Source organism: Portunus trituberculatus, chromosome 24 (assembly GCF_017591435.1).
Source record: "Portunus trituberculatus isolate SZX2019 chromosome 24, ASM1759143v1, whole genome shotgun sequence".
Classification (NCBI taxonomy): domain Eukaryota; kingdom Metazoa; phylum Arthropoda; class Malacostraca; order Decapoda; family Portunidae; genus Portunus; species Portunus trituberculatus.
The window spans coordinates 10,098,312-10,124,994 of NC_059278.1; the positions used below are offsets into that span (position 1 = coordinate 10,098,312).

At 36.3% G+C, this 26,683-nt stretch overlaps 1 protein-coding gene across 1 annotated transcript; it reads left to right on the forward strand.

Moving 5' to 3' along the window:
- The first annotated feature begins 6,174 nt into the window (after positions 1 to 6,174).
- LOC123508163 (tetratricopeptide repeat protein 21B-like) lies at positions 6,175 to 26,386 on the forward strand. Its single transcript, XM_045261698.1, has 27 exons — positions 6,175 to 6,381; positions 6,703 to 6,873; positions 7,392 to 7,526; positions 7,650 to 7,843; positions 7,996 to 8,187; positions 8,574 to 8,757; positions 9,100 to 9,292; positions 11,911 to 11,981; positions 12,246 to 12,336; positions 12,651 to 12,787; positions 13,199 to 13,388; positions 13,742 to 13,851; positions 13,953 to 14,073; positions 18,806 to 18,948; positions 19,325 to 19,518; positions 21,322 to 21,412; positions 22,684 to 22,829; positions 23,094 to 23,124; positions 23,304 to 23,440; positions 23,683 to 23,818; positions 23,926 to 24,073; positions 24,158 to 24,320; positions 24,525 to 24,747; positions 24,883 to 25,077; positions 25,217 to 25,363; positions 25,452 to 25,593; positions 25,915 to 26,386. Exons 1-27 carry the CDS (start codon positions 6,355 to 6,357, stop codon positions 26,058 to 26,060), a joined length of 3,858 nt encoding a protein of 1,285 aa, XP_045117633.1. The 5' UTR covers positions 6,175 to 6,354; the 3' UTR covers positions 26,061 to 26,386.
- The last annotated feature ends 297 nt before the right edge of the window (positions 26,387 to 26,683 follow it).

Sequence of the window (26,683 nt, forward strand, 5' to 3'; positions counted from 1 at the left end):
GCAGCAGCAGTAGCAGCAGTAGTAGTAGTAGTAGTTGTTGTTGTTGTAGTAGTAGTAGTTGTAGTAGTAGTTGTTGTTGTAGTAGTAGTAGTAGTTAGTAGTACCAGAAGTAGTAGTAGTAGTAGTAGTAGTAGTAGTAGTAGTAGTAGTAGTAGTAGTAGTAGTAGTAGTAGTAGTAGTAGTAGTAGTAACAACAGCAGCAGCAGGCAAGGTATCCTCGACAAACCAAATGCTCCAATCAGCTGCTCTTTCAAAAACATGCTCTCTTTTCTTGACTGAAAAAGCCAATTTGCAGTTTTATAGACCACTATCGACTTCTTTATAACACTCCTCATCCTCCTACTCCTCCTCCTCCTCCTCCTCCTCCTCCTCCTCCTGCTCCTCCTCTTCCTTCTACTCCTCCTCCTGCTGCTGTTCCTCCAACTTTTATTTTCAAACATTTTCTCAAAATTAACGCGGCGCATCCTTCCTCTTAATTAAAGAAAGTAATTTGCTGATTTTAAAGCCTTTAGTAGTTTTTTTTTTTTTCCGTCGTATATTCCATTGTTTACTATTTCTTCTCTTCATATTCCTCTTTCTCCTTGTGTTGTTCTTTCTTCCCCTTGATCCTATCCCAACTTTTCTTATTTCATCGTCTTAGTTTCCCTGCCCCTCTCCTCCTTTTCCTGTTCCCGCTTCTTGTTCTAGTTTTATTCATCTTCGTATTCCCACTTTTCCTCCTCCTTTCCTCCGGCTCCTATTCTCGTTCTTCTTTTTCCTCTTTTATTACTCCTGTTCCCGAAAGCAGAGGTCTATCAAAGTTTTGTTTTCTTTATTCTTCATGTGTATTCATCCTTCAAGAAGGATACAAGAATCTCAACTTTGACCACTTTTCGGGTATTTTTGCTTGGCCAAAAGGAACTGACGTGATGGGGAGAGAAATTGTCTTGTTACTGATGATGAAAATAATGACGACAATGATAATAGCGGTGTTCAAGAGAAGAGAGACGAGGAGTGTGGCGAAGGGAATGGTGGGAATTGATCTATACGGTAAGGGAAAGAAGATTTAGTGACGCAGTGAAGGAAGGATGTGCTTGTAAAGGGCGTGAATGAGGAAGGAGTATCACGAGCACTGAAAAAAAAAAAAAATAGGTAAATAATCTACTATGAAGAATGTTAACGAGAGAGAGAGAGAGAGAGAGAGAGAGAGAGAGAGAGAGAGAGAGAGAGAGAGAGAGAGAGAGAGAGAGAGAGAGAGAGAAAGAAGAGAAAGAGAAAGAGAAAGAAAGAAAGAAAGAGAGAGAGAGAGAGAGAGAGAGAGAGAGAGAGAGAGAGAGAGAGAGAGAGAGAGAGAGAGAGAGAGAGAGAGAGAGAGAGAGAGAGAGAGAGAGAGAGAGAGAGAGAGAGAGAGAGAGAGAGAGAGAGAGAGAGAGAGAGAGAGAGAGAGAGAGAGAGCTATAGTGGTCAAACAAAACAGTAAGTAATGGCTACAACAATATCCCATGCAGCATTCCTCCTTTTCTCTTCGCAAAGGTAATGGTAACAAAATAAAAATGGCTATAGCTCATCAGATTCCCTCGTAATACTTCAATACATATCCTTGTATATATTCTTACCCCTTCTCTCCCTCATATTCCTCCCTCTCTAATGAAGTAGACATAAGGAAGATTAAAAGAAGAAAAAACACAGTCGTAATCTTTCTTTCACACCTCCTCTCACTCCCCCTCCCCCCTTGTATATCGTCCTGCAGAGTATTTGGTGCAGCTCGTATGCATGAAATCTTAATGAGATTTCCATTCGTGATCGTTCCTTGCTCGAGGGGAGAGGGAGAGGGAGAGAGAGAGAGAGGGAAAGGGAAAGAAAGGGAAAGGGAGAGGGAGAGGGAGAGGGAGAGAGGGAGAGGAAAAGTAAGTGGGAGAAAGAAAGGACTGTACCCAGTAACGGCAGAAAGTATCTAGTACAATGGGAGAAAGCTTTAATTGCGTCTGCATAGAACAAAACTTATGGTTCTTGGAGGTGGTGTGTGTGTGTGTGTGTGTGTGTGTAATTCACTGTTTGATCTGCTACAGTCTCTGACGAGACAGCCAGACGTTACCCTACGGAACGAGCTCAGAGCTCATTATTTCCGATCTTGGGATAGGTCTGAGACCAGGCACACACCACACACCGGGACAACAAGGTCACAACTCCTCGATTTACATTCCGTACCTACTCACTGCTAGGTGAACAGAGGCTACACGTGAAAGGAGACACACCTAAATATCTCCACCCGGCCGGGGAATCGAACCCCGGTCATCTGGCTTGTGAAGCCAGCGCTCTAACCACTGAGCTACCGGGCCGTGTGTGTGTGTGTGTGTGTGTGTGTGTGTGTGTGTGTGTGTGTGTGTGTCCCAGGAATATCGCATGCAAAATGACTGCAACAAGACAAGCTTATGATTGGTTCACCTTGTGGAGCAAAGGGCCAATCAGCTGGTTCCATTCCTTCCTGAATAGACGACAACGACGATGATGACGACGAGGAGGAGGAGGAGGAGGAGGAGGAGGAGGAGGAGGAAAAGAAAAAGAAAAAGAAAAAGAAGAAGAAGAAGAAATAGAAGAAGAAGAAGAAGAAGAAGAAAAAAAAAAGAGAAAAAAAAAGAAGAGGAAAAAAGAGCAATGTGAAGGTGGCAAATTGGTCCTTCTTCACACGTAGGAGGAAAATGAGGGGACGTGGAAAAAAGAAAAAAGATGAAAACCTGGACGTGAACACCGAAATAGAAAAATGAAAATCTTATTATTTCCTCACACACACACACACACACACACACACACACACACACACACACACACATCTAACCATATTTATTTCTGTTGTGTATGTGCCCTCAATTTCAATTTCCGGTCCATTCATAAGAGGAGAGGGAGTGGGAGAGGGGAACACGAGGTAGAAGGAACAGTACGATTGGAGAGAGAGAGAGAGAGAGAGAGAGAGAGAGAGAGAGAGAGAGAGAGAGAGAGAGAGAGAGAGAGAGAGATGCAGCGAGGAAAAAAGGAAGAGAACAGGGTGTAATACAAGAGAAAGAGGACGGAGAAAAGAAGGGCAGATGGTAAGGTATTTTCATCACAACACGCAATTTTACAAAAAATAAAAATCAACATAATATGAGGACGTACAGCGCTGGACTTGTGATAAAACGTTAGCTAATCACCGTGTACCATAGAGAGTGACGTAGAAAAGGACCCAAATATCAGCTGACTGTTGTTTACAATTATAAAAAGACAAAAAAACTATGATAATGACATTGGAAGCAAAAGAAAATAATAATGATAATAAAAGACGTCTACAAAAAATAGGCCTAGTAATAACAGTAAGATAATGTCTATATTGGAACAAGCCTAACTTCGTCCTCGGGGTGTTGACAGCAGCACTCCGCGCTGTGCCACTTCAACCCCTGAGTGACTTGATCTGACCATGGCCAGCAGAGAGCGATCAGGAAGATTCGCCTGTCAAGGACATTGGGACAACATTGTCCCACGGCCTATATACGTTGCCAAATGTAGTGGAAGATATTCTGCGTCGTTATTCCATCAGAGCAGTTGTGTATAATAACTTATAATGTTGTAGTAATTAAGAGAGAGAGAGAGAGAGAGAGAGAGAGAGAGAGAGAGAGAGAGAGAGAGAGAGAGAGAGAGTCCATATGCCTATCGATTGTGAACGTTTTATTTCCTATTTTTTATGTAAAAGGAAACAACTGACCAAGGTCAACAAAAACAAATTTAAAAAGGCCTATTTAGTAACCAGTCCCCATAGAGGACAGAAATGTGGGACAGGAAATCATAACTGGTTATTCCTCTATTGCCAGCAAGCAGACATGAGCATGATTATGATTACTAATCAAAGAATCATAATCCATGGCTGTGATTACGTAATCATAATCAAATTATAATAAAAAAAACTAAATTTGTGTAATCATATTCAAATCATAATCAAAATTTTCTTATAATAATCACTGATTAAAATATGATTATTGTGATTATTGATCTATATTCCATGAAACACTTTACTTTCAAGTCAAAGTATGTTTTGAAAGCATTGGCACCGTCTCATGTCTTTACTTGAATGCTCCTCTACCATGATATATGGAAGGTGGGGCAAAGTGGACCACTGAATTTCCCACCAAAACCAATGACACGAAATTTCAAACACCAGCTGCATTATCTTTCGGTAACATAACAAAAATCGCTCATGAGCTTTGGTACTGAAAGAAAACTTTATCTTAACTGAAGGAATCTAAACTGAGACTTCTGTAATGCTTGAAATTTGGATACCTTTGTAGTTATATTAAGTTTTTGTTGTGATAATTTCTAAAGAACAATGGTAATATTGCTAATATAAGCAAGGCTGGTGTGAGAAATGAGAATGCCTACCCACAGGGTTACATAATATTATTTAAGCATGTTGTTTGAGTGCCAATCGTGGAACTGGCTACAACTGTGTGTATTTACCTAGTTTTTTTTACCTAGACCTAGTTGTGAGATACAGGAAAAGAGCCACACTAGGCTCGTGCTGTTCTACCTCCTGATCCGTTTCTATCAAAATTTTGCTTAAATTTATACATTTATACATTTATACACCGTTTCACCATCCAGTTTGTTCCATGTTGTTATACATCCGTGAGGAAATCCGTATTTCTTTATGTCTTTTCTGCAATTGATCACTCATTTTCAGTTTCCTTCCATGTCCTCTGGTGCTCCTTCTATCAAGTTTGATGAGATCATCTCTGTCCAGCTTCTCTATCCCTTCCAATATCCTATATAGTGCTATCATATCACCTCTCTCTCTCCTTTCCACCAACCTCTCTTTATAACTATATTCACTTAAATGTGTAGTTATTTTTGTTGGAGCTTTCTGGATTCTTTCCAGCTTCCTGATATTTTTTTTTACATTTCATGACCACACTAATGCTGCATACTCCAAACACAGACGTATCATTGTTGTTATCAACTTTATGGTCATATCTTCACCGATGTATGTAAATGCTGCTCTTTTCATCTAGCACTCTTTCCAAACTTCATCATTAGTTAGTATGCGATTTAAAAAGTTTTATATGCTACTGTGCTCAGATATGTAAAAGTAACTAACTGATAAAATCTATTTTGTAGGCATTGTACCGTACTTAATCAGTGATTTCTTTATATATATATATATATATATATATATATATATATATATATATATATATATATATATATATAACCACAGAAAAATGTGATCATAATCATAATCTAATCATAATCATGCACAAAAGAAAAAAAAATCATTATAAAAAACAGCAAATCTCAAGTAATCATAATCCAATCATAATCAGAAAAACGAAAAAAAAGTCATCATAATTTAATCACAACCAAAAAAATATTCCAGACCATAATCCAAATCAAATCCTAATAATTTTTCATAACTATGCTCATGTCTGCCAGCAAATGACCACTCACTTCTAACCTAGTCAACCGTACTGCACTTACTTATATAATGGAAGCGTCCGTGCTTCCTTTAGATACTCTATGATATAATAATGAGTCACTGTACCTTAAGATGTAGAATTCCCAGCATTTCCTATCGTGTTCACAATGGGCGCCATATTACCTTGTTGGACCACTGCACCGCATATCCACTACCGTACATTACAAGAGATACATCACACTTGTTTTTGAGGATGCCTTTATGATTTCTACATTATTGCAGAAAGAACACTTGCGAATCCGTCTTTTCATCACTGTTGTTGTTGTTGTTGTTGTTGTTTTAATAGCCATGGTGAGAGATCAAGTAACCGCATCCTACCGTACACACGTGACACTTATTAACTATCGTCTACTGAGTACTTACATACTATATCTATATACATGAAAATTCATTTTTATAACATAATATCAAACAAAACATTAAATTTATTTTCCATTTCCATTTTTTTTTTTTCTCTTTCTCTTTTTTATTTAAGATTTATCTGGCTGGTCATTCTATTTATTTTCACACTATACCTACCTAGACTATCTTTCTATATCCTTGTATAACATTACACTGTTCATCATGAACAACAATTTTTAACGTAATTTTGTATTAAAGATTTTTTTTATTTGAATTCATAGCGCAAATTGTTTACTATTGGCATTACAAAAGGTAAATAATGTTAGGCTCGTAGTCGTTCAATTAAACGCCGCTGCTACAAACAACATTCCAAAGTGGGAAATCTTACTGTCACAGGAGCGCCCACTGAAAAAAAAAACTCTCACGCTTCTCACACAGTAACCCTTCCATGTATAAAATCTTGCATATAGATGTTAATGTTTGTTATTAAATTTATGCACGCGTTGAAAATATCATCAGAACTCTAGATAAGGATGACAGACTCCGACACAGTGGTGAAGGTAAGCAACAAAACCACTTTGTGGGATGGATTAAATTAGATAATTTTAAGCGGAGCTATTTTACCTGATCTAACTTAATATAGACTTATCTTAACCAAATCTATATTAGTATTTTCAAAATTAATACATCCTTCACTACACGGGACAGTTTATATATTCATAGGTAACTAGCGTTGTACATATATGTATGCAAATATTGAGGGTAAGGAAGTAGTTTGAAGCCTTATAAAGATAGGAAAAGTAAGAATCATGGAATATTTCACATTTCTGACACTAATATAGCAGCAAAATAACTAATGTAGGGCTTTTTATTTTTTCTAGGGTAAGATCCACTACTATGGAAGGGAACAATACTACCAGGCCATGCAAAATATGTGTGTCACAGCTACTAAGAAGTTTGGTAATGACCCTGTCTATCGCTTCTACTCAGCACTGTCTCACCTCCTTCAGGGAAGCACACAGGAGGCCATCAGGCAACTGCAGCCCCTTCAGGTATAAAGCTTAATGACTGGTGACTCAACATCACTTCTCAATGTTTTAAAATAACTTATATGCTTGTATATATTTTAAGGTAATAGGCTAGTCTTTCTTCTGTGTGATGAAATTAAAACAACAAAATATCTAGATATTAAAAAAAGAAAGGAAAGTTTCAAGCTTGTGAATTAGAAGTTCTATATATTCCATTGCCTTGTTTATGTAAAAGGTATATATATATATATATATATATATATATATATATATATATATATATATATATATATATATATATATATATAACTTCATATTTAGTGAAAAGATCATTGATTTGCAAATAGTGCACCATAGCTACCAGAGTGCACTGCCTAATTTTCTTAGACAATTTGTATTCTTAAATATGTGCTTTTCAATAGACCTGTTACAGCATTGATTTTCTGCCACAGTCAAACTCTAGGGTGTACCATTAGTGTGTCACTAAGCAACATAATTTGAGAACCACTGGGTTGATGAACTTGTACTTTTTAACTTTTCAGAGCGACCGAGAAGTTATGTTGGGCACTCTCTTGGCCTTGATTCATGCACACCGCCACTGCCAGGTGGTGGACCGAGAGGCTGTGGCTCAACTGGATGCCAAGCTCAAGGAGGAGAGGAAGAAAGCCTCAGAAGTGGTTGGTATAAGAGAGTTATATTTATCCTTTATGAGATGCAAACACGAAGAAACATGTATGATGAAACAAAATTATATGGAGAGTTAATGCAACTCTTAAGAATATACAATTATTTATTTCCAGCCTCTCTACTATGCTGGAATGTTTCTTTTCTTGTGTGGGCGGTTGGACAAGGCAAGAGAATATGTGGATCGAATGCTGAAACTTAACTCAGATCATGAAGAAGGTCTGGTGCTGAAGGGTTGGGTGGAGCTGGCTGCTGGGAAGGAAAGCCGGGCACGCAATCACATGGAATACTTTGATGCTGTCTTGCAGAGGTTGAACCCTTTTCTTTTTCTTCATGTTTGATATAATTTGCTCATTTTCTGTTTCTCATACGTCTAAGTATTGTTCACTGGTTCAAGAAGTCGCATACTTTAGTAGAATAAAAATTAGACTATGATTCATATTTATGTCTCATTATTTTCAGATCTCCTCGTCATATGGATGCTCTGTTTGGGAAAGCTAAGCTATATGAAAACCGAAGCAACTACAAGGAAGCCATGGAAACCTTGAATCTTCTGGTAGTTGCTTTTCCAGGTTTCACAGCACCCCTTATAGAGAAAGCTAAAGTGAATCTCTCAGAGCAAGACTGGGACCAGTGTCTTGAGTCAGCTAATAGGTGAGCAGCTCTACTAGGGAAATAAGATGAAATTAGTGGGTTGAAAAGAGCTTGAACATATGAATCATAGCTACTGTAGTTGGAAGGTAAATTGAGTATGAAAGAGTGGGAAGTAGTAAGAAGAGTATTGTTCTCACAAATAGAGGCCAAACTAATGCCAAAGAAAGCAACCAAGATATTGGAGACCATTGTTCTCTATCTTGATTTCTTGTGTTCTTTTACAATATGAAAAAAATAAGGAAATATGTATCCAAACATTTCTGTCTTTCAGGGACAAGATAAAGTTGAATACTGAGAGTCAGTAGTTTGTAAAATTTTCTTTATTACTTGGGTGTGTATATATTTAAAGAATTTAATTAGATTAAAGTAACATATCCTTTCTACAGGGTACTGAGTGCTGATTCACACAACATTGAGGCTATCAAGTACCGCACACTGTATGCTCTGTGTCGCAAGGGAAATTATGAAGATACAGCTCAGAACCTTCGTAATCTGTATAGTGAAATGGACAGAAGTGAGCCTAATAATGCAGCATTGTTCATCCACATGGCTCAACTTTTCTCCCGGCTGGTAAAAACTAAACTGATGGGTTTTCTGATACATAAGCAATCATATTTTGAAAAAGGTAGTAAAATAGTACAATCAAAATCAAGATGTTGTACAGCAATCATACTACCTGTCAGTTTAAGACACTATGTGGATTTGAGTTCTCTTACCAGACTTTATGATGACAGGCAGTTGCTTACTAGGCAGTCATATGTAATTAGACATTCATTTAATCATTGAAATATCCTCTGAAAAATAGAGAATTAATTTTTTTTTTTTTTTTTTATGTCCTCACAAATTGACTTATATTTTATTTGTAAAACTTGTATACTTAAACAACATGGCATATTTATATGTATTCCTCAGTGTGGAAGGAATAGCCTTGTATTAGAAGAGACCTTCATGATGGCCAGCAAGGCAGCTAAGGTGGACTCCAGCAGTGCTGAGTACCTGACAGAGGTAGGCTACCAGTGCCTCCTGCAAGGCCGCAATAAAGAGGCTACAAGATACTATAAAAATGCTACTAAATTGGATGAATCTTCAGTTGCAGCACTGACAGGTAATGGAAACATGTTTTGCATTGTAACATTAGTATGGGAATAGTCTTGTTTTCCTAATAACACCAAGATTTGTATGAATGACATCTTTAAACTCAATTTTATATATATATATATATATATATATATATATATATATATATATATATATATATATATATATATATATATATATATATATATATATATATATATGCATAGAGTACTGGAGGGCCTGTGCGCAAGGCGGGTCTGTGCATTATGTGCTGTGTTAGATCCCATAACACATAAATAGAGAGTGGAAATAACAAAGCAAAGTTCAAATATTTTTTCTGCCAGTACCTTTCCACTGTTGTGTGCACCAGAGAGAATTAGGCAGTGTGTTTTCCACCATAAATGAGGTACGTTGAGGTCCATTAACGATTTTAATAGTACACGTGAATGTCAGCACTAGTCACTGTGCTACCTATTTTCGTACAAAACTAACATAACTTGTCAATGAATTCATTGTTATTATGCCTGGCTATTGAGGTTGAGGTCAAACATGTCTAGTCTCAACAAATAAGAAATTGTGTGGGTAGCACATAAAGCCTCCATAAAAGGCCCTTGGAGGGTAGCACACTAACCAGGATAGGACATTACTAGGCTATAGTAAAACTAAATCGTACTGACCCCACAGGGTGAGGCTGATAATCCATGCCACATTGCCATATCTCTCATTACTTCAGGGAAAATGGAATAACTGTTCTCTATTCAATCTGATGCATGATTTTGCAAAACAAAAAAAGAGGGCTGGGGACAAGAGACACAAAGATTCGCAGGTGATTATGTCATAAGTAAATTGAATACAGTAAAGGTGCTGGTTATAAAAGTGAAAATGAGACTGGTAATTTACATAATATTTACTGTTATATTCTCTTGATATACCCAATCTAACATAGTGAGTGGTGAGAAGAAACTTAAGATGAGACAGCACTTAATTTCAGTTGTTGCCTCAAGCTCGACTTAATTTATTGAACATCATTGGATGGAGAGACTTGTTTTTTTCCTTGGTGTGGCTGTACAACGCATAGTAAGATAGGGAAACGTCAGTATTTACTTCCGTTGTGGCGAACAGAAATTGAGTCGATTTGCATGTGCATGCCTGTCTAGTGACCTGACTCCCCCCTTCCCCAGGGAAAAAATACAAAATGAGTTTGCAATCCTTTTTTTTTTTTTTTTTTTTTATTTATTTATTTATTTATTTTTTTTTTTTTTTTACTCCTTGACAGGGGAGAGGAATTACTAACAACTTAATGACAATGATTTTGATAGGTTGTGGATAAAAGAAAAAGAACTTGGGCACCTAGCGCGATAACCTGACATCTAGCACGTAAGCCCACCAGTAGGCACACTGAGCCATGCTAACCTTCCTTCACTTACAGTACTCCAAGCAGAGAAACTGCAGCAATAGAGGCTAGTGCAATATCTGCCATCATAGCAGATACAATTTTACACTACTAGTGAAACTTTCATGGTCTTATTTGAATTGAGAAGTTTCGTAGCTGATATTGTCTGCTTATGTGTGTTTTTTTTTTTTTTTTTTTTTTTTTTAACGTTATGTCCTATAGCACATGTAGGCATACTTGAAGAGTATATGTGGAAAGCGCTGTTCAGCTTCCACCCATTAGTGATGCAGGCAGTTTTATTTATAGTGGTACCCATATTAGGGCCATATCACCACCCAAAGGCATCTTTAGTGAAACCACCTAGAACCTGGGTATCATGGTGACATGTAGGTAACTTTAAACCACTCGACAAATGGCATAGTTTCAAAGTGGTATGTGGTGGGATTTGAACCTATGCATGGATGCCTGCCCAATCCCACATTCACCACCTTTTCCACTGTACCTACCTCTCTACTATATATATATATATATATATATATATATATATATATATATATATATATATATATATATATATATATATATATATATATATATAATAGATAGATAGATAGATATATATATATATATATATATATATATATATATATATATATATATATATATATATATATATATATATATATATATATATATATATATATATATATATATATATATATATATATATATATATATATATATATATATATATATATATATATATATATATATATATATATATATATATATATATATATATATATATATATATATATATATATATATATATATATATATATATATATATATATATATATATATATATATATATATATATATATATATATATATATATATATATATATATATATATATATATATATATATATATATATATATATATATATATATATATATATATATATATATATATATATATATATATATATATATATATATATATATATATATATATATATATATATATATATATATATATATATATATATATATATATATATATATATATATATATATATATATATATATATATATATATATATATATATATATATATATATATATATATATATATATATATATTTATTTGTTTGTTTGTTTATTTATTATTCATTTAACCTCTGTTTTATTGAGTCCATTGCATCATGAAAATATGGTTACTTTGATAACTCATATTTTATTTTCTTCAGGAATCATATCTTGTCAACTTTTGGATGGACAAGTGGACATTGCTGAACAACAACTGGAGTTTTTGAAAGAGGTACGAATATTAATATACTTACCTTGAATTTTTTTGGCAGTACTGAATTTAAGTAGACTGAAGGACACATAAGTGTGATCAGTAAAATGTTAGTTTCAAAATGTCTGTCGCAGTCAATACAGAAAGACTTACAATTATAGTACTATAGTTAATCCCTTTGTTTTCTTCATACTGTAATGGTTTATTCTTAGAACTTCCTCAAAGGGCATCCTTTGTGATGCTACATTTTTAATTTGTCTCATAACTTAAATGATATTGGCGCAGGTTCAAAGAAGTCTAGGTACCTCGCCTGACATCCTCTACTTATCTGCTGTGTTGGGACGCATGAAGAACCAGCCGTCAGACATCATCTTAGGTTCGGTATCATGTTTATCACAGAAACATTCTTAGGCGTGATATTTCTGACATTAGATGCAAAAGAAGATAGAGTATCATAAGATATCATTCCAGAGATAATGTTCATGTATCATAATTATTCAAAGAAACTGCTGTTAGATATTGTCTGATACTATACATATTATCATTCATAAAAGAACTTATTTTTAATAAAAGCAGGAAATTTTATAATTCCGCTATGCAAAATGATTACTTGTCATCTCTTAAAAATATCAACATAAACCATTGGGATTGTTAGAATACAGGAATGAAAATACTCATGGTTGATTGCAGCTCTACTCCAAGAGGCCATTGACAACCACTTCAAGAACCACCGAGGGATGTCCTTTGGTGCCACCTACCTGGCTGCCCTCAATCCAGACTTCCTGCTCCTAATTGTGAATGAGTGCCTTATCTATGCTCCAAACCAGGTATGAGCCACTCCACACACTGCCTCCATTGCTATGTTTATATGACAATGGAGATCAGCTATTTTTTACATTTATCATGGAAAATTCATCGTTTTTTTATATCCCATATCAAACAAGTATGTTTGATTTTGCATTATTTATCCACCCTGAGAATTTGGACATTAGTATTGAAAAATGTGCTTTCAGTAAATACTAAGTTATTATTCTACAAGGAATTGATATATTAGGTTTCATGTTTTTTGTCCCTCTTAAAGCTTAATAAGTAGACTATTAATGTTCCATAGCTTGTGTACATTTCTTTAGTTGCTTCAATGATTCATATGTTGATGTTTCTACTCATATAATAAAGAATTCAAACTCTCATGTGTACTGTATTTCCTGTATTTATTTTCCTTTTCTCTTAATCTTCAGCCCAGCCCTACAGAGGGTTTGGGGCATAATATGCCAGGAGTGGTGAAGCAAGCACTGCTGGTGCTGGAGACCATCACTCGTGCCTGTCCTGCCTTGCTGGCTGCCCTAATACTCTCTGCTCGCCTCAAATTTATCATGGGGGACATCAAGGGATCTGCTGCCTCCCTCCAGCATGTCCTAGACAACATTGGTGAGTTAGTTCCTGCTCATCTTAGAAAATGGAGTAGACATTTTTTTAGGTATTCTTTGCATTGCTTATATGTTATGTGTCTCAATAGTGTAGTTGTACATGTACAATGTGATTTCACATGAGGATCTGTGTATAGATTGCAAAAGAATGGTGACTATGCTATTTTTGCATTAAATATTTTTTCATGTTTTCCACTAGCTTATTTATATCCAACTTGCATCTCTCAGTGTTACCATCAAGTCTCATCAGTAACTGGAGTGTTTAGAAACCAGAATTTAAGATAGACTAGACAGACAGTCAGATAAATACATAGCCCCAGCTGAATTAGTATTGTGTCCCACTGTCTCTCCCAGATTCCACCAGTTCAGAAGCTCACCTTTTAATGGCTCAGATTCAGTTGTACCAAGGGAATTTCAAACAAGCGCAGCAGAGTTTAGAAGTGGGCCTTTCCTACAACTTTGAGGTAATTGAAATATCTTAGCAATGTTTAAGATTCTTACTTAATGTTTACTAATTTTTTTTTGTATTGCCTCAGTATCAATTAATGTGAAATATATATGGCAGGTGAGGGAGCAACCTACCTATCACCTTGTGAGGGCGCGAGTTATGAAGAAACAAGGCCAGTACCAAGAGGCAATCAACACCCTGAAAGCTTGCCTTAACATGACCAACACACGACCCACCAGTGAGTAGAGTCCTGTTTTCTTTCACTGCCTTTCATCTATCTATATCTCTGACTGTCAATCCCATGGTGCGCGCGCATATACTTGCTAGTTCTGTAGTGGTGCTCCGCTTTTTCACGCATATTATTGCATGAAAAAAGGCTCTCACTGACTTCTCAGTGAGCACAGTAGTGTATGAATGTCTTGTGATGAAAAAAACAGGAACATTTATGGAAAGTGTTGCCGCTAGATAGAAAATAGGTGAAAAAGAGTGGAAGACTCCAAGATGGCGGAGAAATATGCCATTTCAGCATTATTACCTTCGTCCTGTTATAAGTGTAGCTCTGATTCTGGAGACCTAGCAAAGTTCATTAAGTGTTGTCTGTGTAACCGGTGGGCTCATATGAAATGTGTGAATTTGGCAGGGATTAAATCTGAAAATATCTGCAACGTGAGGTATCTGTGTGATGTTTGCTTCATTGAGGTGTCATCTCTGAAGAAATTCATCAATGATGTTGAGGAATTTAAGTCTGATTTGAAGAGCATTACTGCTAAAGCTGACAAGATGATGGAAATAGTTGATAATAAGATGGCAAGAATGGAAGAGATAAGTATCAAGGTCGATGAGGCAACAGAAGGCTTGGCGGGAGTTACTGTGTCGCTGAATTCTGCTGACTCAGAACATTCCACGCCTTGGCAGGACATGAAGAGGAAGAGGAGGATGAAAAGAACCTGCTTGTTGTAGGGTAACTCAGGATTCTGAAGCAAATCTGAAGAATAAAGTTTCTCATGCTTTAGATGGAATGCAAATTAATGATACAAAGTTTGCTAATGATGGCAAAAAATAGTGATGAATTTTGCCAATGAGAGTCTGAGAAATGAGGCAGCCCAGAAACTGGAGAATGTTGAAAAGTTGACAACTAAATCAGTTCAGAAAATTAAACCCAAGATAATGCTATGTAATGTCCATAAGGAAGAGACTAAGGAGGGTATCATTGATACAATCATTGCGAGAAATGACTACCTTCAAGCAGTTCCTGATATCAAGTCAAAGATTGAGAATATTTTTTGCAAACCAGCAGCAGGGGCACAGTTCATTACATCATGAAATGTGATCCAATGATAAGACAGCTGTTACATCAGCATCAGGACAGGATTAAGCTTGAGTGGGAGTTTACCAGGTTCGCGACAGGTATCATGCACTTATCTGTTACCATTGTCAAAGGTATGGTCATACTGAGGCAAACTGCAATGCCAAGAAAAATGGTGAGCATCCTGTTTGCTTTAAATGTGCAGGCAACCACAAGTCCAAGGATTGCACATCTACAGAGAAGAAATGCATAAACTGTGTGAGGTTTAAGAAACAGAATACTGACCACTCGGCAAATAATAGTTGCTGTATTGTGTTGGAAAGTGAGATTGACAGGATCAGAAATATTACAGATCATGGCTACTAATGCTGTGAGCTCTATGTTGAAATGTGGTTTATTAAATGTTCAGTCAGTTGGAAACAAGACAATAGAAATCAGAACTTTAATTAATGATGAAAGTCTGGATATTCTTGCTTTGACTGAAACATGGCTGAGTGAATATGATACTGCAAAATTAAAGAAATGACCCCTGACACTCATACATTTGTGCACATACCAAGGAAAGAAGGAAGAGGTGGTGGTGTTGGTCTTTTACTTTCTAGAACATGCAATAAAATTAGGTGGATAAGTCAGAAAAATGGGAGAGCTTTGAACATATGCAAGTTAGCTGTGAGCTTGGTGGTAGAAAATCTATGTTTATAGTGGTCTATAGACCTCCAAGCCTAAGTGCCCGGTCGTTTATTGACGATTTCAGGAAATACTTGGAACTGCTGGATATGGTGAGCGTTAATATTTTTATTTGTGGAGATTTTAATATAAGAATGGATGAACAAGAAAACTATATAGTGAGGGAGTTTCAAGATATGATGAAATCCTTTAATTTAGACAATAAAGTAGAAAAGCAACATCTGCTGATGGACATGTAATTGACTTGGTCTTCTGTGACTCTTGTTCGAGAAGTAAATGTTGATGAAATCTGCAGGATTTCACCGGTGCACAGGATGGTTACTTTTCAAATATCTTGTAAAAAAGAAACTACGTACACTAAGCGATTAGTGTTTCGTAGGAAAAATTATTTTGACCCTGAGCGGCTGATAGCTGAAGTGTCACAGGCCATTCAGTTAAGAAAGGATGATGTGTGTACTCATGGAAGAGTAGCAGTTGAGAAATGTGAATCTTGTTTGTCTGAATTATATAATGGCAACATGAAAAAAGAATACAATGAAATGTGTCTACTTCATGAAAAGGATATTAAGATTAAGGATCATGCACCTTGGTTTAATACTGAAACTTCCATAGCTAAGAAAGAAAAAAGGAAGAAAGAAAAAAGGTGGCGTAGACTACGAACAGAAGAGGCAAGAAGGGAATATATGGACATGAGAAACAGGCTAAACAAACTTGTACAGAGGAGAAAGTGTCAGTACTATAGACAGAAGTCATTAGAGTCACGGTCTAACATTAGTAGATTATATAAGATACTGGATAATTTGACAGGTAACAGGAGAATAAATAAGTTGCCTGAGGGGTTTAATGACACTGTGCTGGCAAATATGTTCCTTGACTTCTTTGATCAAAAGATAAAGTCGATTGTGGAGAGCTTTAGAAATGAGGAGCTTGAAATACCCGTGAGTATGCCAACGCCTCGGCTAAGCTACTCTCCTTTAAGCAAGTAAGTGTGGATGAAGTAAAGGAGATTGTACATAAAGTTAATATAACCTACTGCGATAATGACCCATTACCTATTAGTGATATTATTCAGAGTGAGAAGTTCTGTGAAATTCTGGAAATTTTTAACTGATTATAAACAGTAGCTTCATGAACAATACCTTTCCTGTCTCTGAAAAATGGCATTGATAAAGCCCATTGTAAAGGGTAAAATGGATACGCAGTGCTTGAGTTCCTTTAGACCTGTATCTAATTTGACCTTTTTATCGAAGATTATTGAAAGTGCTGTATTAAACCAATTACTCGACCATTTGAAAGTAGTGCAGGCTTTACCGGATAATCAATCGGCTTATAGAAAACTTTATTCGACTGAGACAGCTTTATGCTCAGTTATCAATGATCTGATAATCCTGATGGATGAAGGAAAATGTGGTTTGCTAATTTTACTGGACTTAAGTGCAGCATTTGACACAGTTGTTCACAGATTGCTTCTTTTAGATTGCAGGTCTGTCGGTATTGATGGAGATGCACTAACATATTTAGAAAGTTATCTTGCAAACAGGCAATACTGTGTTCAAGTTGGTAAATCTTTCTCAGACAAGAAGATTTTAGAAAGAGGAGTACCCCAAGGCAGTGTTTTAGGTCCTATTCTGTTCTGTATATATACTATTGAACTATCACACATACTAAGAAAACATGACATTGACTTCAAATTGTTTGCTGATGACACACAGTTTTACATGACCTTGAACAATGTAGATAATGTTGAAGGAAAGATAAAACTTATTATGGATGATGTTGGTAGATGGATGGAATCCAAGCAGTTGAAACTTAATCAAAACAAGACTGAATGTTTGATAGTGGGTAAGAATAAGGACTTAAAGAGGATTGATATGTCCACATTATACATTGATGGTAACAGTTTGGGTGTTCGTGATACAGTGAAGGATCTGGGAGTATTATTGGACTGTCATTTATCTATGAAAGATCAAATACGGCAGGTGGTTAAGACGGCAAGATACCATCTGAAAAATATAGGTTTTGTCAGAAAATACTTGGATGAGAAAACTACGAAGATGCTGGTTCATAATTATGTGATCATAATCTCTGCCTAAGTATCTCTTAAAAGACTTACAGCTTGTCATGAACAGAGCTGCCAGACTGATTACAGGCGTCTCACCTTGCGAGAGGGTAACACCTGTATTGATAGATCTGCATTGGCTGCCAATTAAAGCATGAATTGAGTACAAGATTAGTGTTATGACTTATCAGGCATTACAGTCTGGAAAACCTGAGTAGCTACTTGAGGAACTTACTGGAAACATTCCACCATGACACTACGATGGAGCTGAGACACGATGCAGACCCATACAGACTACATGAGCCAAGATATAACCTTGACATGGGATGTCAAGCATTTGCAAGATGCACACCAAGGATTTACAATAAACTGCCGAGTGATATCAAAGGTTGTGCCAGGATCGATATCTTCAAAAAGAAATTGAAGATATATTTGTTTAAGGAAGTTTATGATTTTAACGGCATGGAAATCAAAGACAATTATAGATGCTAGATGCTTTTGAGGGAGGCTCTGCTGAGCGCTGCCTCGCAGTGGAACGGAGCCTTGAACAAACACCCCAAGTAACAAGTAACAAGTAAGTAACATGGAGTGAGCTCAGACAAAACACCACACTCATGCACATGCACATGTCATTTATGCTCTTAGCCCCCTTGGCCAATGGTGGAAGTTGAAATAGTCTTGTGGACCACCAGGAAACATAGAAACTTTGGAGTCTTTCATACTATAAGAAATTAAATATCTTTTATAATACTTTGGTGTGAAAATTGAGATGTTCATAGATCTAAAAGTTAAATGTAGAAAATTGCCTGTTTTGGAAATCTTAATTACACAAGTATAACTATGTTGTTCCTTTTAGCTTACTTGACATGAAATAATACTGTTGCCATATATGAAAAAATATGAATCATGATCTCACAGCTACAAAAGGCAGCCGCAACAAGCCAGACATGGCTGTCCCAGACCGAGCCTCAGTGTTCCTGGAGCTGTGTGAAGTATACAGACTCAACAACCAACCCAATGAAGCAGCCACTGTCATGACTCAAGCTATGACTGAATTTCAGGTAACAACTAATAAATATTTTATTTATTTTTGTTGTACTTCACTAATGCTGATCTTGAAATTCATTGTTTATTTATCCTTTGTACAAAGACCATGATATACTTTTCAGTATTGTGTAAAACTCAGGCTTCATGATGTACAATTTTTATTCATATCTATCTTTGTAAAAGATTAGTTTTATTAGCATTGTTTACTACAATCATTCAATTTTTTTTCTTTTTTATTGGTAATGCCTGAAGTGAGTGGTTAATATGGTATGATTTCTTGCTGTATTTTTAATTGAATAGTCTGTGAACGAGAAGCAAGCTTATGATTATGACTATGAAAACTGTAACTATATTGTTCATCAAAAGTAATGGCTTGTTTTGTGGTGGCAGGGTACCAGTGAAGAGATCAGATTGAATATTGCCAGTGCAGATCTGGCTCTGCTGCGAGGAGACATGGATCAGGCACTTTCCCTGCTGCGTGCCATTGGGCCTGAGCAACAGTACTATCTCCAGGCTAGGGATAAGATGGCCTCAATTTACTTGAATCATCTCAAGGACAAACGCATGTTTGCTTCATGTTATAGGTTGGTTATAGCAAATACTTAAAGTTAAAGTTATACTACTAGTAGTTGAAGTAGAATTTGTAGTTGTAGTTGTAGAGGTAGTAGCAGCTAAAAGAAGCAAATGAGTAATAATAAATTGTTAGAATGAGAAAAAGATGCAGTCACTCTTAAGGGGATGTGACGGCAAAAAAATGCTATTTTTTTACCCAAACCTCAAAATTGAGTTATTAATACTACTGTTATCCTTGAAATGTCTACAGTTTTCTGTGAAAATGGCAAGTTCCTATCTTAATTCCTTATATGTTTAAATTGCCTTTATTTACGCACTTTAAAGGTCTCTTTAAATGCCCCACCACGTGGTAGGCAACATGACTTGTCGTTTGTGATTTTGTAGCATTTTTCAGTTTTTTTTTTTTTTTTTTTTTTTTTTCTAGTGTATTTATGTTATAGACCGTCATATGGTAACATCAGGACAGAGCGGGAGGGAGGCTATTTGCCTTGTAGTAGGCTGTGAGGTCAGCAGTCACAGGCAGTGTCTTGCCGGACGTCTTGGAATGTATGTATGTAGCGCTCTGCAGCTAATCGTCTTGATTTTCCACACACTCCCTGCACTTTAGAACATTGAAAGCTATGGGTCATCAATCAAAGATGAAGACCAACCAGAGAGAAAGGATGAAGAAGCTGAATGAGAGGAGAAGGGAGGAAGAGGGCAAAGATCTCAGTCGCTCGTCACAGTGACATCCACCACCCCCACTCATGACCTGACCCTGGTCACACATGTGTCCTCTCCACCACCACCACCTCAGCTTGTTCCCTCAACTTCACAGTTGTCAGATTCACCATCAAAAGCAACAACCGAGTCACGAGAAACAACAAGGACGGATACATGTTTTCATCTTTTGAAAAACAAGATTCCTCCTTGTGAAGATGAAAAATTCATTATTTTTCATTCACAGCTTGAAAGTCTGGTATCAGGAACATGTAACAAATGCTTGGGTACCAAGACAATGGAGGCAACAAATAACAGCCTTGAGTCTTTGACACTTACATCAATGTCACATGTTCCACATGCGGTGACAATGACATGCCAGTAATACCACGTCACTTGGTAGATGATGCTGGGAAGGAAAGAGCTGAACTGCAAGCTTGTATATGAGGTAATAACTGACCTTGGCTGTGCAGGATTGAACAGAATTGCCCAGGTACTAAGCATGTAGCCAACAAACATTGTGACGTGCACTACTCAACAGAAAATGGCTCATATCTCAAAACTAAAGTTATTGATATTTCGAGCACAATATCTCCGTTAATTTTAAAGTAATTTCAGATATAAAGGTATCAATGGAAAGAGGAAACAGGAAATTTTTTTCATTGTGAGACATTTTGAAAAAACTATATGTATGTCTCTAGAAAAAATTTAAAAAGGAAAAAAGGAAGGTAGTTTTTTGTCATCGGTTTAAAATTTTTTTTCTTATATATGAATTAAAACAACCAAAATATTTCACGATGGAAAAAAAACTACATACATTTACAGCATGTACACTTATTTTCAAAGTAGTAGGTTGAAAAATATTTGAGAAATAGCAAATAATGCCGATGCTATTTTGTATCGTTTTCAGCATGTATTATATTTTTTTCTCTAAAATTAATTATCGTATTTCGATAATACTTGGGATTCTTGTAATTGAGGTACTAATACATAAACACACCAAAGTTCATGAGAATCTGACAAAAAAAAATACACCTCTTAAGTAAAAAGCGTCGCCTCCCCTTAACTCAGGATTGTTTGTCAAGAAGCATATAGTTTCCCTTTATTTTTCATAGAGAAGTAATAGAGAAGAACCCCACACCACAGAGCTTTCTCATGCTGGGGGATGCCTACATGTCTATTCAGGAGCCAGACCGAGCCATTGAGGTGAGTAGCATTGATATGACTTGATATGCCATGATTTGATATGACTTGCTGTAGTCTCATTGATCATTATTATGAGGAGTCTCATGTTTGTAGGTATACTCAGATCATAATCTTTGATAATTGGTTTTAATTAATCAGAGAATTTTTTTTGTGTGAATGCAGCATTAACACAGAATTTCTGGTACCTTACAGAATAATGTTTCTGCTTGCGTACCATTCACATACAGCTTACCACTAGAGATGTACCGATGCATCGGTATCAGTATCGGAATCGGCGGTATCGACCCATTTTTTGGGTATCAGTATCGGTATCGGTATCGGCTTATTTTATGCCGATACTTCCGATACCTAAAAAGAATTTACTACTTAGTGATATATTCGATATAAGATATTGATAACACCAAATTAATATAATACGGCGTATTAAGTTTCCGTGGTGATTACCGTATGTCATAGAATACCGTTTTCTGTGGTAATAAGCCACAACCTAGAAATTTAGAATAAACTAAACTTTTTTTCTATTTAATTGAAAAGATTAGGTGAAAGCTCATTTTTCTGAATTGGTCTACTAATGTGTAATGAATTAATATCAAAGGATGTCAGATTTAATCAAAGAGAAATATACACAACAAAATGAGTTTCTTTTGCTAATATTTTGTGTCTGTTTTACAATTTTAATAATTTTGAAAATATTTTTATCGCCAAAATATCAATAAGAAATTAATAATGAAAATGCACAAGACCAAATGGTCGCTAAAGGAGTAAGAAGTAAGAATTTAAAATAACTGACAAGAATCAGAAGACTGAGTAGATATTCATTCCAATTACTGAATAATTTTCCTTTGCAAATGGCTTCAAATAGCTTCTAGAATTGGTCCTATTTCACAAACGTTCTCAGAAGGACTTACAGCATCTCCCAAAACAAAGCCTCCCATCTGATAACGCTCGCCGTCCACCAACTCATCCTGGTGTCCAGTGCAGTAATCATTATAAGTAGTAGTATTGGTATTGGTGGTATCAGTATCGGTAGTAGTATCGGTATTGATATTGGAATCGGGCAAAATTTTGGTATCGGTACATCTCTACTTACCACCCCTTAACTTGATTATTATCATAGTGTGATTTCCTAATTTTTTGTATCTGATATTTTCTACTTTATTGTTATCATCCACCAAGGCAATAGTTTTCTTTATCTTTGCTCACTTCATTGATCAGTGTATTTATCCTAACTATACCTCTAACAAATAGTTTTTATTGTTTCCTAAACTCAGGTGTATGAGCAGGCTCTAAAGCGCAACCCTCGGGACTCCGTGTTAGCATGCCGCATGGGCGTAGCGCTGGTCAAGACTCATCAGTATGGGAAGGCCATCAACTACTACAAGGAGGCCATAAAAACAGGCAGCAGCAACCAGCTAAGGTGAATAAAGTCTCAGGTTGGCATTTATTAACATAGTTTGCTTATTATTACTTTTTGTTAAGTTGCTAGAATATTCATATCACTCAGGTAAATTTTGGGTTGATAGTTAATATATTCTTAGTTTCTGGAAATATTATGTTTTCTTCAGGTATGACATGGCAGAACTACAGATGCGCCTGAAACAATACGATAAAGCTGAAAAACTGTCACTCAGGCTCTGGAGGTAGAAAGCCATAATCCCATTGACCTAAATTCTATGTTAAGTCAAGCAAATCTGTTGAATCTGCTTGCTAAGGTAAGAGATATGTTGCTTACGTTCATAGTGTATGGAATTGCTGAGTTTAAATGTGACAATTTTGAACTGCACATACATTCTGGATGGGGGTGATATTTAGGTATTACTCATTTGCCTTGTTTTTTCAAATATTTTTCATGTGAAAGTATTTAGATATTGTTTGATATTTTATTCCTCAGATACATGAGCGAAATGGGAACTTTGAACAAGCACTCTCAGTCCTGAGTAAAGGCAAGGAGGTTCAAGTGCGAGTGTTGAAACGAGCACAGGTAGAACTGCCAGATACAGTACCTGAGCAGAGACGCTTGGCAGGGAGGTGAGCCAGTGTTCCTTGTAATCCTGAAGTGCAATAGGGTGGTCATGAGACTATCTCTTTCCACCAGTGACTGACAGGATTATGAGTGTGAATATTGTGTGTATGAGTATGTAATGCTTTGTTTGGGTGATCCAATGTGGGATTACCAGCCTAATATATATATGTATAGATATATTATACCATTAATGGAAGCTCCTCCCTCTGAAGCTTTATACTTCTGCCATCTTCCATTCTTTCTTTAGTATGTGCGGAAAGATGGCTGAACATGCTGCCAACCAGCGGGACTTTGAGCGTGCTATCAAGCTGTACAAGGAGGCACTCCAGCATGACCCAGAAGACGCACCCACCCTGCTTGCTCTTGCTAAACTATACATGCAGGTGCTCATATTCTCATTCTTTTACCATGTCTTATAATCACTTATGTATAATTCATATTGTATGGCAGTGTGAAGTATGTGATCTGAAGACCAAAGTTTCTGTTTCAGACCAATGATCTTGACCAGTGCCAATACACATGTATGACCCTCTTGAGGACAGACAAGGAGAATGATAGTGCTACCCTCATGATGGCTGATCTCTCCTACCGTAGAAATGAATATGACACTGCAATGTTCCACTTCCAGCAGCTCCTGGGTTAGCATACTGAGAATATTTTATATTGAGATTATTTATGTATGTTTGTTGAAGTATTACTATATTACATGTACTCCACTATAGATCGCAGGCCAGCCTATTTCCCTGCTTTGGCCAGGCTAGTGGAAGTTATGAGGCGCACTGGCACCCTGGATGAGGCTGGTCCATATCTGGACCGTGGCGAGCAAGCTGTTCTGAGGCATAACATTGATCCTGGCTACAACTTCTGTCGGGGACTGTATGACTGGTGAGAAAAGGAACTGTATAACAAGAAAAAACTTATATTACAAGGAAGTTCATATCATATTGAGTTACATGACTTTTTTTTAATAGTTAATCAGGGATTGATACCCATGTTACAAAGAAAATTATTAGTGAATTTTCTTTTTTCATAACTTCTTTGTCAATTGACTGCAAGGACTTTAAATTAAAATTTCATTTATTTGGACAGGTACCTTGGGAACCCAAATTCTGCTCTCAAGTATTTCAACAAGGCCAGAAAGGATCAAGAATGGGGTCAACGAGCCATATACAACATGATTGAGATCTGCCTGAATCCAGATAATGAAACAATTGGAGGCGAAACATTTGAATCTGTTGATAGTGAACTGAATCAGTCTGGTGCACGGGACACTGTGGACATGGCAATTAGGACAGCTGACAAATTGTTAAAGGTAATTATGTTGCATTATAGTGTTTTACCATAATTTTAGAAATTTGCATGCAAAGAAAATGAAGCTTACTCCAACACTGAAAAAAGAAGTATACATTTAATATAATTCTTATATAAAAGTATGCCCATCCTTCAGGAACTTCACCCAAAGCCAGGGGAGCAGATGATCAGCCACCAGGTTCTCAGTAATTTCCTGCTACTGGCCACTAAACAGAAGTCCAGTGCTGAACAAGCCCTGCAGGAATTCATGAATATTGCCAGCCAGGATAGCTACAAAGATCATGTTGGGGCCATCCTGGGTATGGCTACAGCATACATGATCCTCAAACAGGTCTGCCTCTCTTCTCAACATGTTGATGGAGTTTTTATGCTTCAAGTTTGACAGTGCCTTTGTTCCCAGTATCCGTGATATGTTTTTTAATTAGATCAAATTTAAATAGAATTTTTAAAGAAATGAACTTGATTCTCAGACCCCTCGAGCTCGTAACCAGCTGAAACGTCTTGCTAAGGCTGTGTGGAACTTTGAGGATGCTGAATACCTAGAGAGGTGTTGGCTGCTGCTGGCTGACATCTATGTTCAAACTGGGAAATATGATATGGCAACAGAATTATTAAAGGTAACTGGAAAAAGAAAACATAGTTATATTGTGATATCGTAGTTTTTAAGTGCTCATTAGCTGAAGATTTGTTTTTCTCCCCCCCCAGCGAGTTCTACAACATAATAGGTCATGTATGAAGGCTTATGAGTATATGGGCTTCATTATGGAAAAGGAACAAAGCTACCGTGATGCTGCTTTCAATTATGAACAAGCTTGGAAGTTTAGCAGCAACACAAACCCAATGATAGGTAAGAGAGGAAAAAGAGACTGCCTCCTCAAGCATTTTGTTGTCTATCTTAACCTTTTGTAACAGACTCTGGTGAAGTTCAGTTTTCATAATTTTAATGATAGTTTAATAAGGATTATGCATCACTAATGGAAAAAAAAATTACACAAAAACCTGAAATCACCTCTGCATACTTTGAATATAGTCCCACTGATAGAACCAAGTGTTTAGAAATATAGACTGCCATACTCAGGGAACTAATTAGGTTTTTTGGTTATGTGAACTTTTGAGACTCACTTCATTTATGTAAGCTACAATTTCATGGAATTCTCTACTTTCACAGGATACAAGCTTGCCTTTAATTACATGAAGGCTAGGAGGTTTGTGGATGCCATTGATGTTTGTCACTCTGTCTTAGCGAAGCACCCAGAGTACCCCAGAATCAGGAAAGATATACTAGATAAGTCTCGAGCAAGCATTCGTATCTAAGCTCCCCACACTGAGAGAGACCCACACTGAGAGAGACACACTGCACTACATTGTATTATTTGAGTATCTGCATTCATACTGTTCATATTTGGAGGCTTAGTTGCGACCAATGTGAGTTACCTGTGTCGGCAGTACTTTTCAAAGGCTACTAAAATTTTTTTTTTTTTTTTTTTTTTTTTTTTTTTTGCTCAAGTGGAAAGGTATGCAAGGATTCCTTCAGTTGCAAATAGAGAAGGGAAAACTTGACTTGGCCATTGCCTTCATATTGTAAAAAAAATAAATAAATAAATAAAAAAAAAAAAAAAAAAAGCACTATGACTGGTATACAAGCACTGATGTGTATTCACTGTCTCAAGCTAAGCAAAATGGATTTAACAGCACCACAATACTAGTCATTATTACCATAATGCAAGTCATTTGTTCTAGTCAGTTTTATATCTGTAATGTTCTAATAAGTGGAAAATTATAAAGCAAAATCTTTAGCACCTAAGAATGCACCTTGTTTTGTATAATTATCCTGCTTCTATATTTATAGATACAATTATTCTCAAGTTTTTATTGTCTTTTTAATGTCATGATTCTTTATGACTTCAAATCACTTTTCTTTTAACACCTACAGAGGA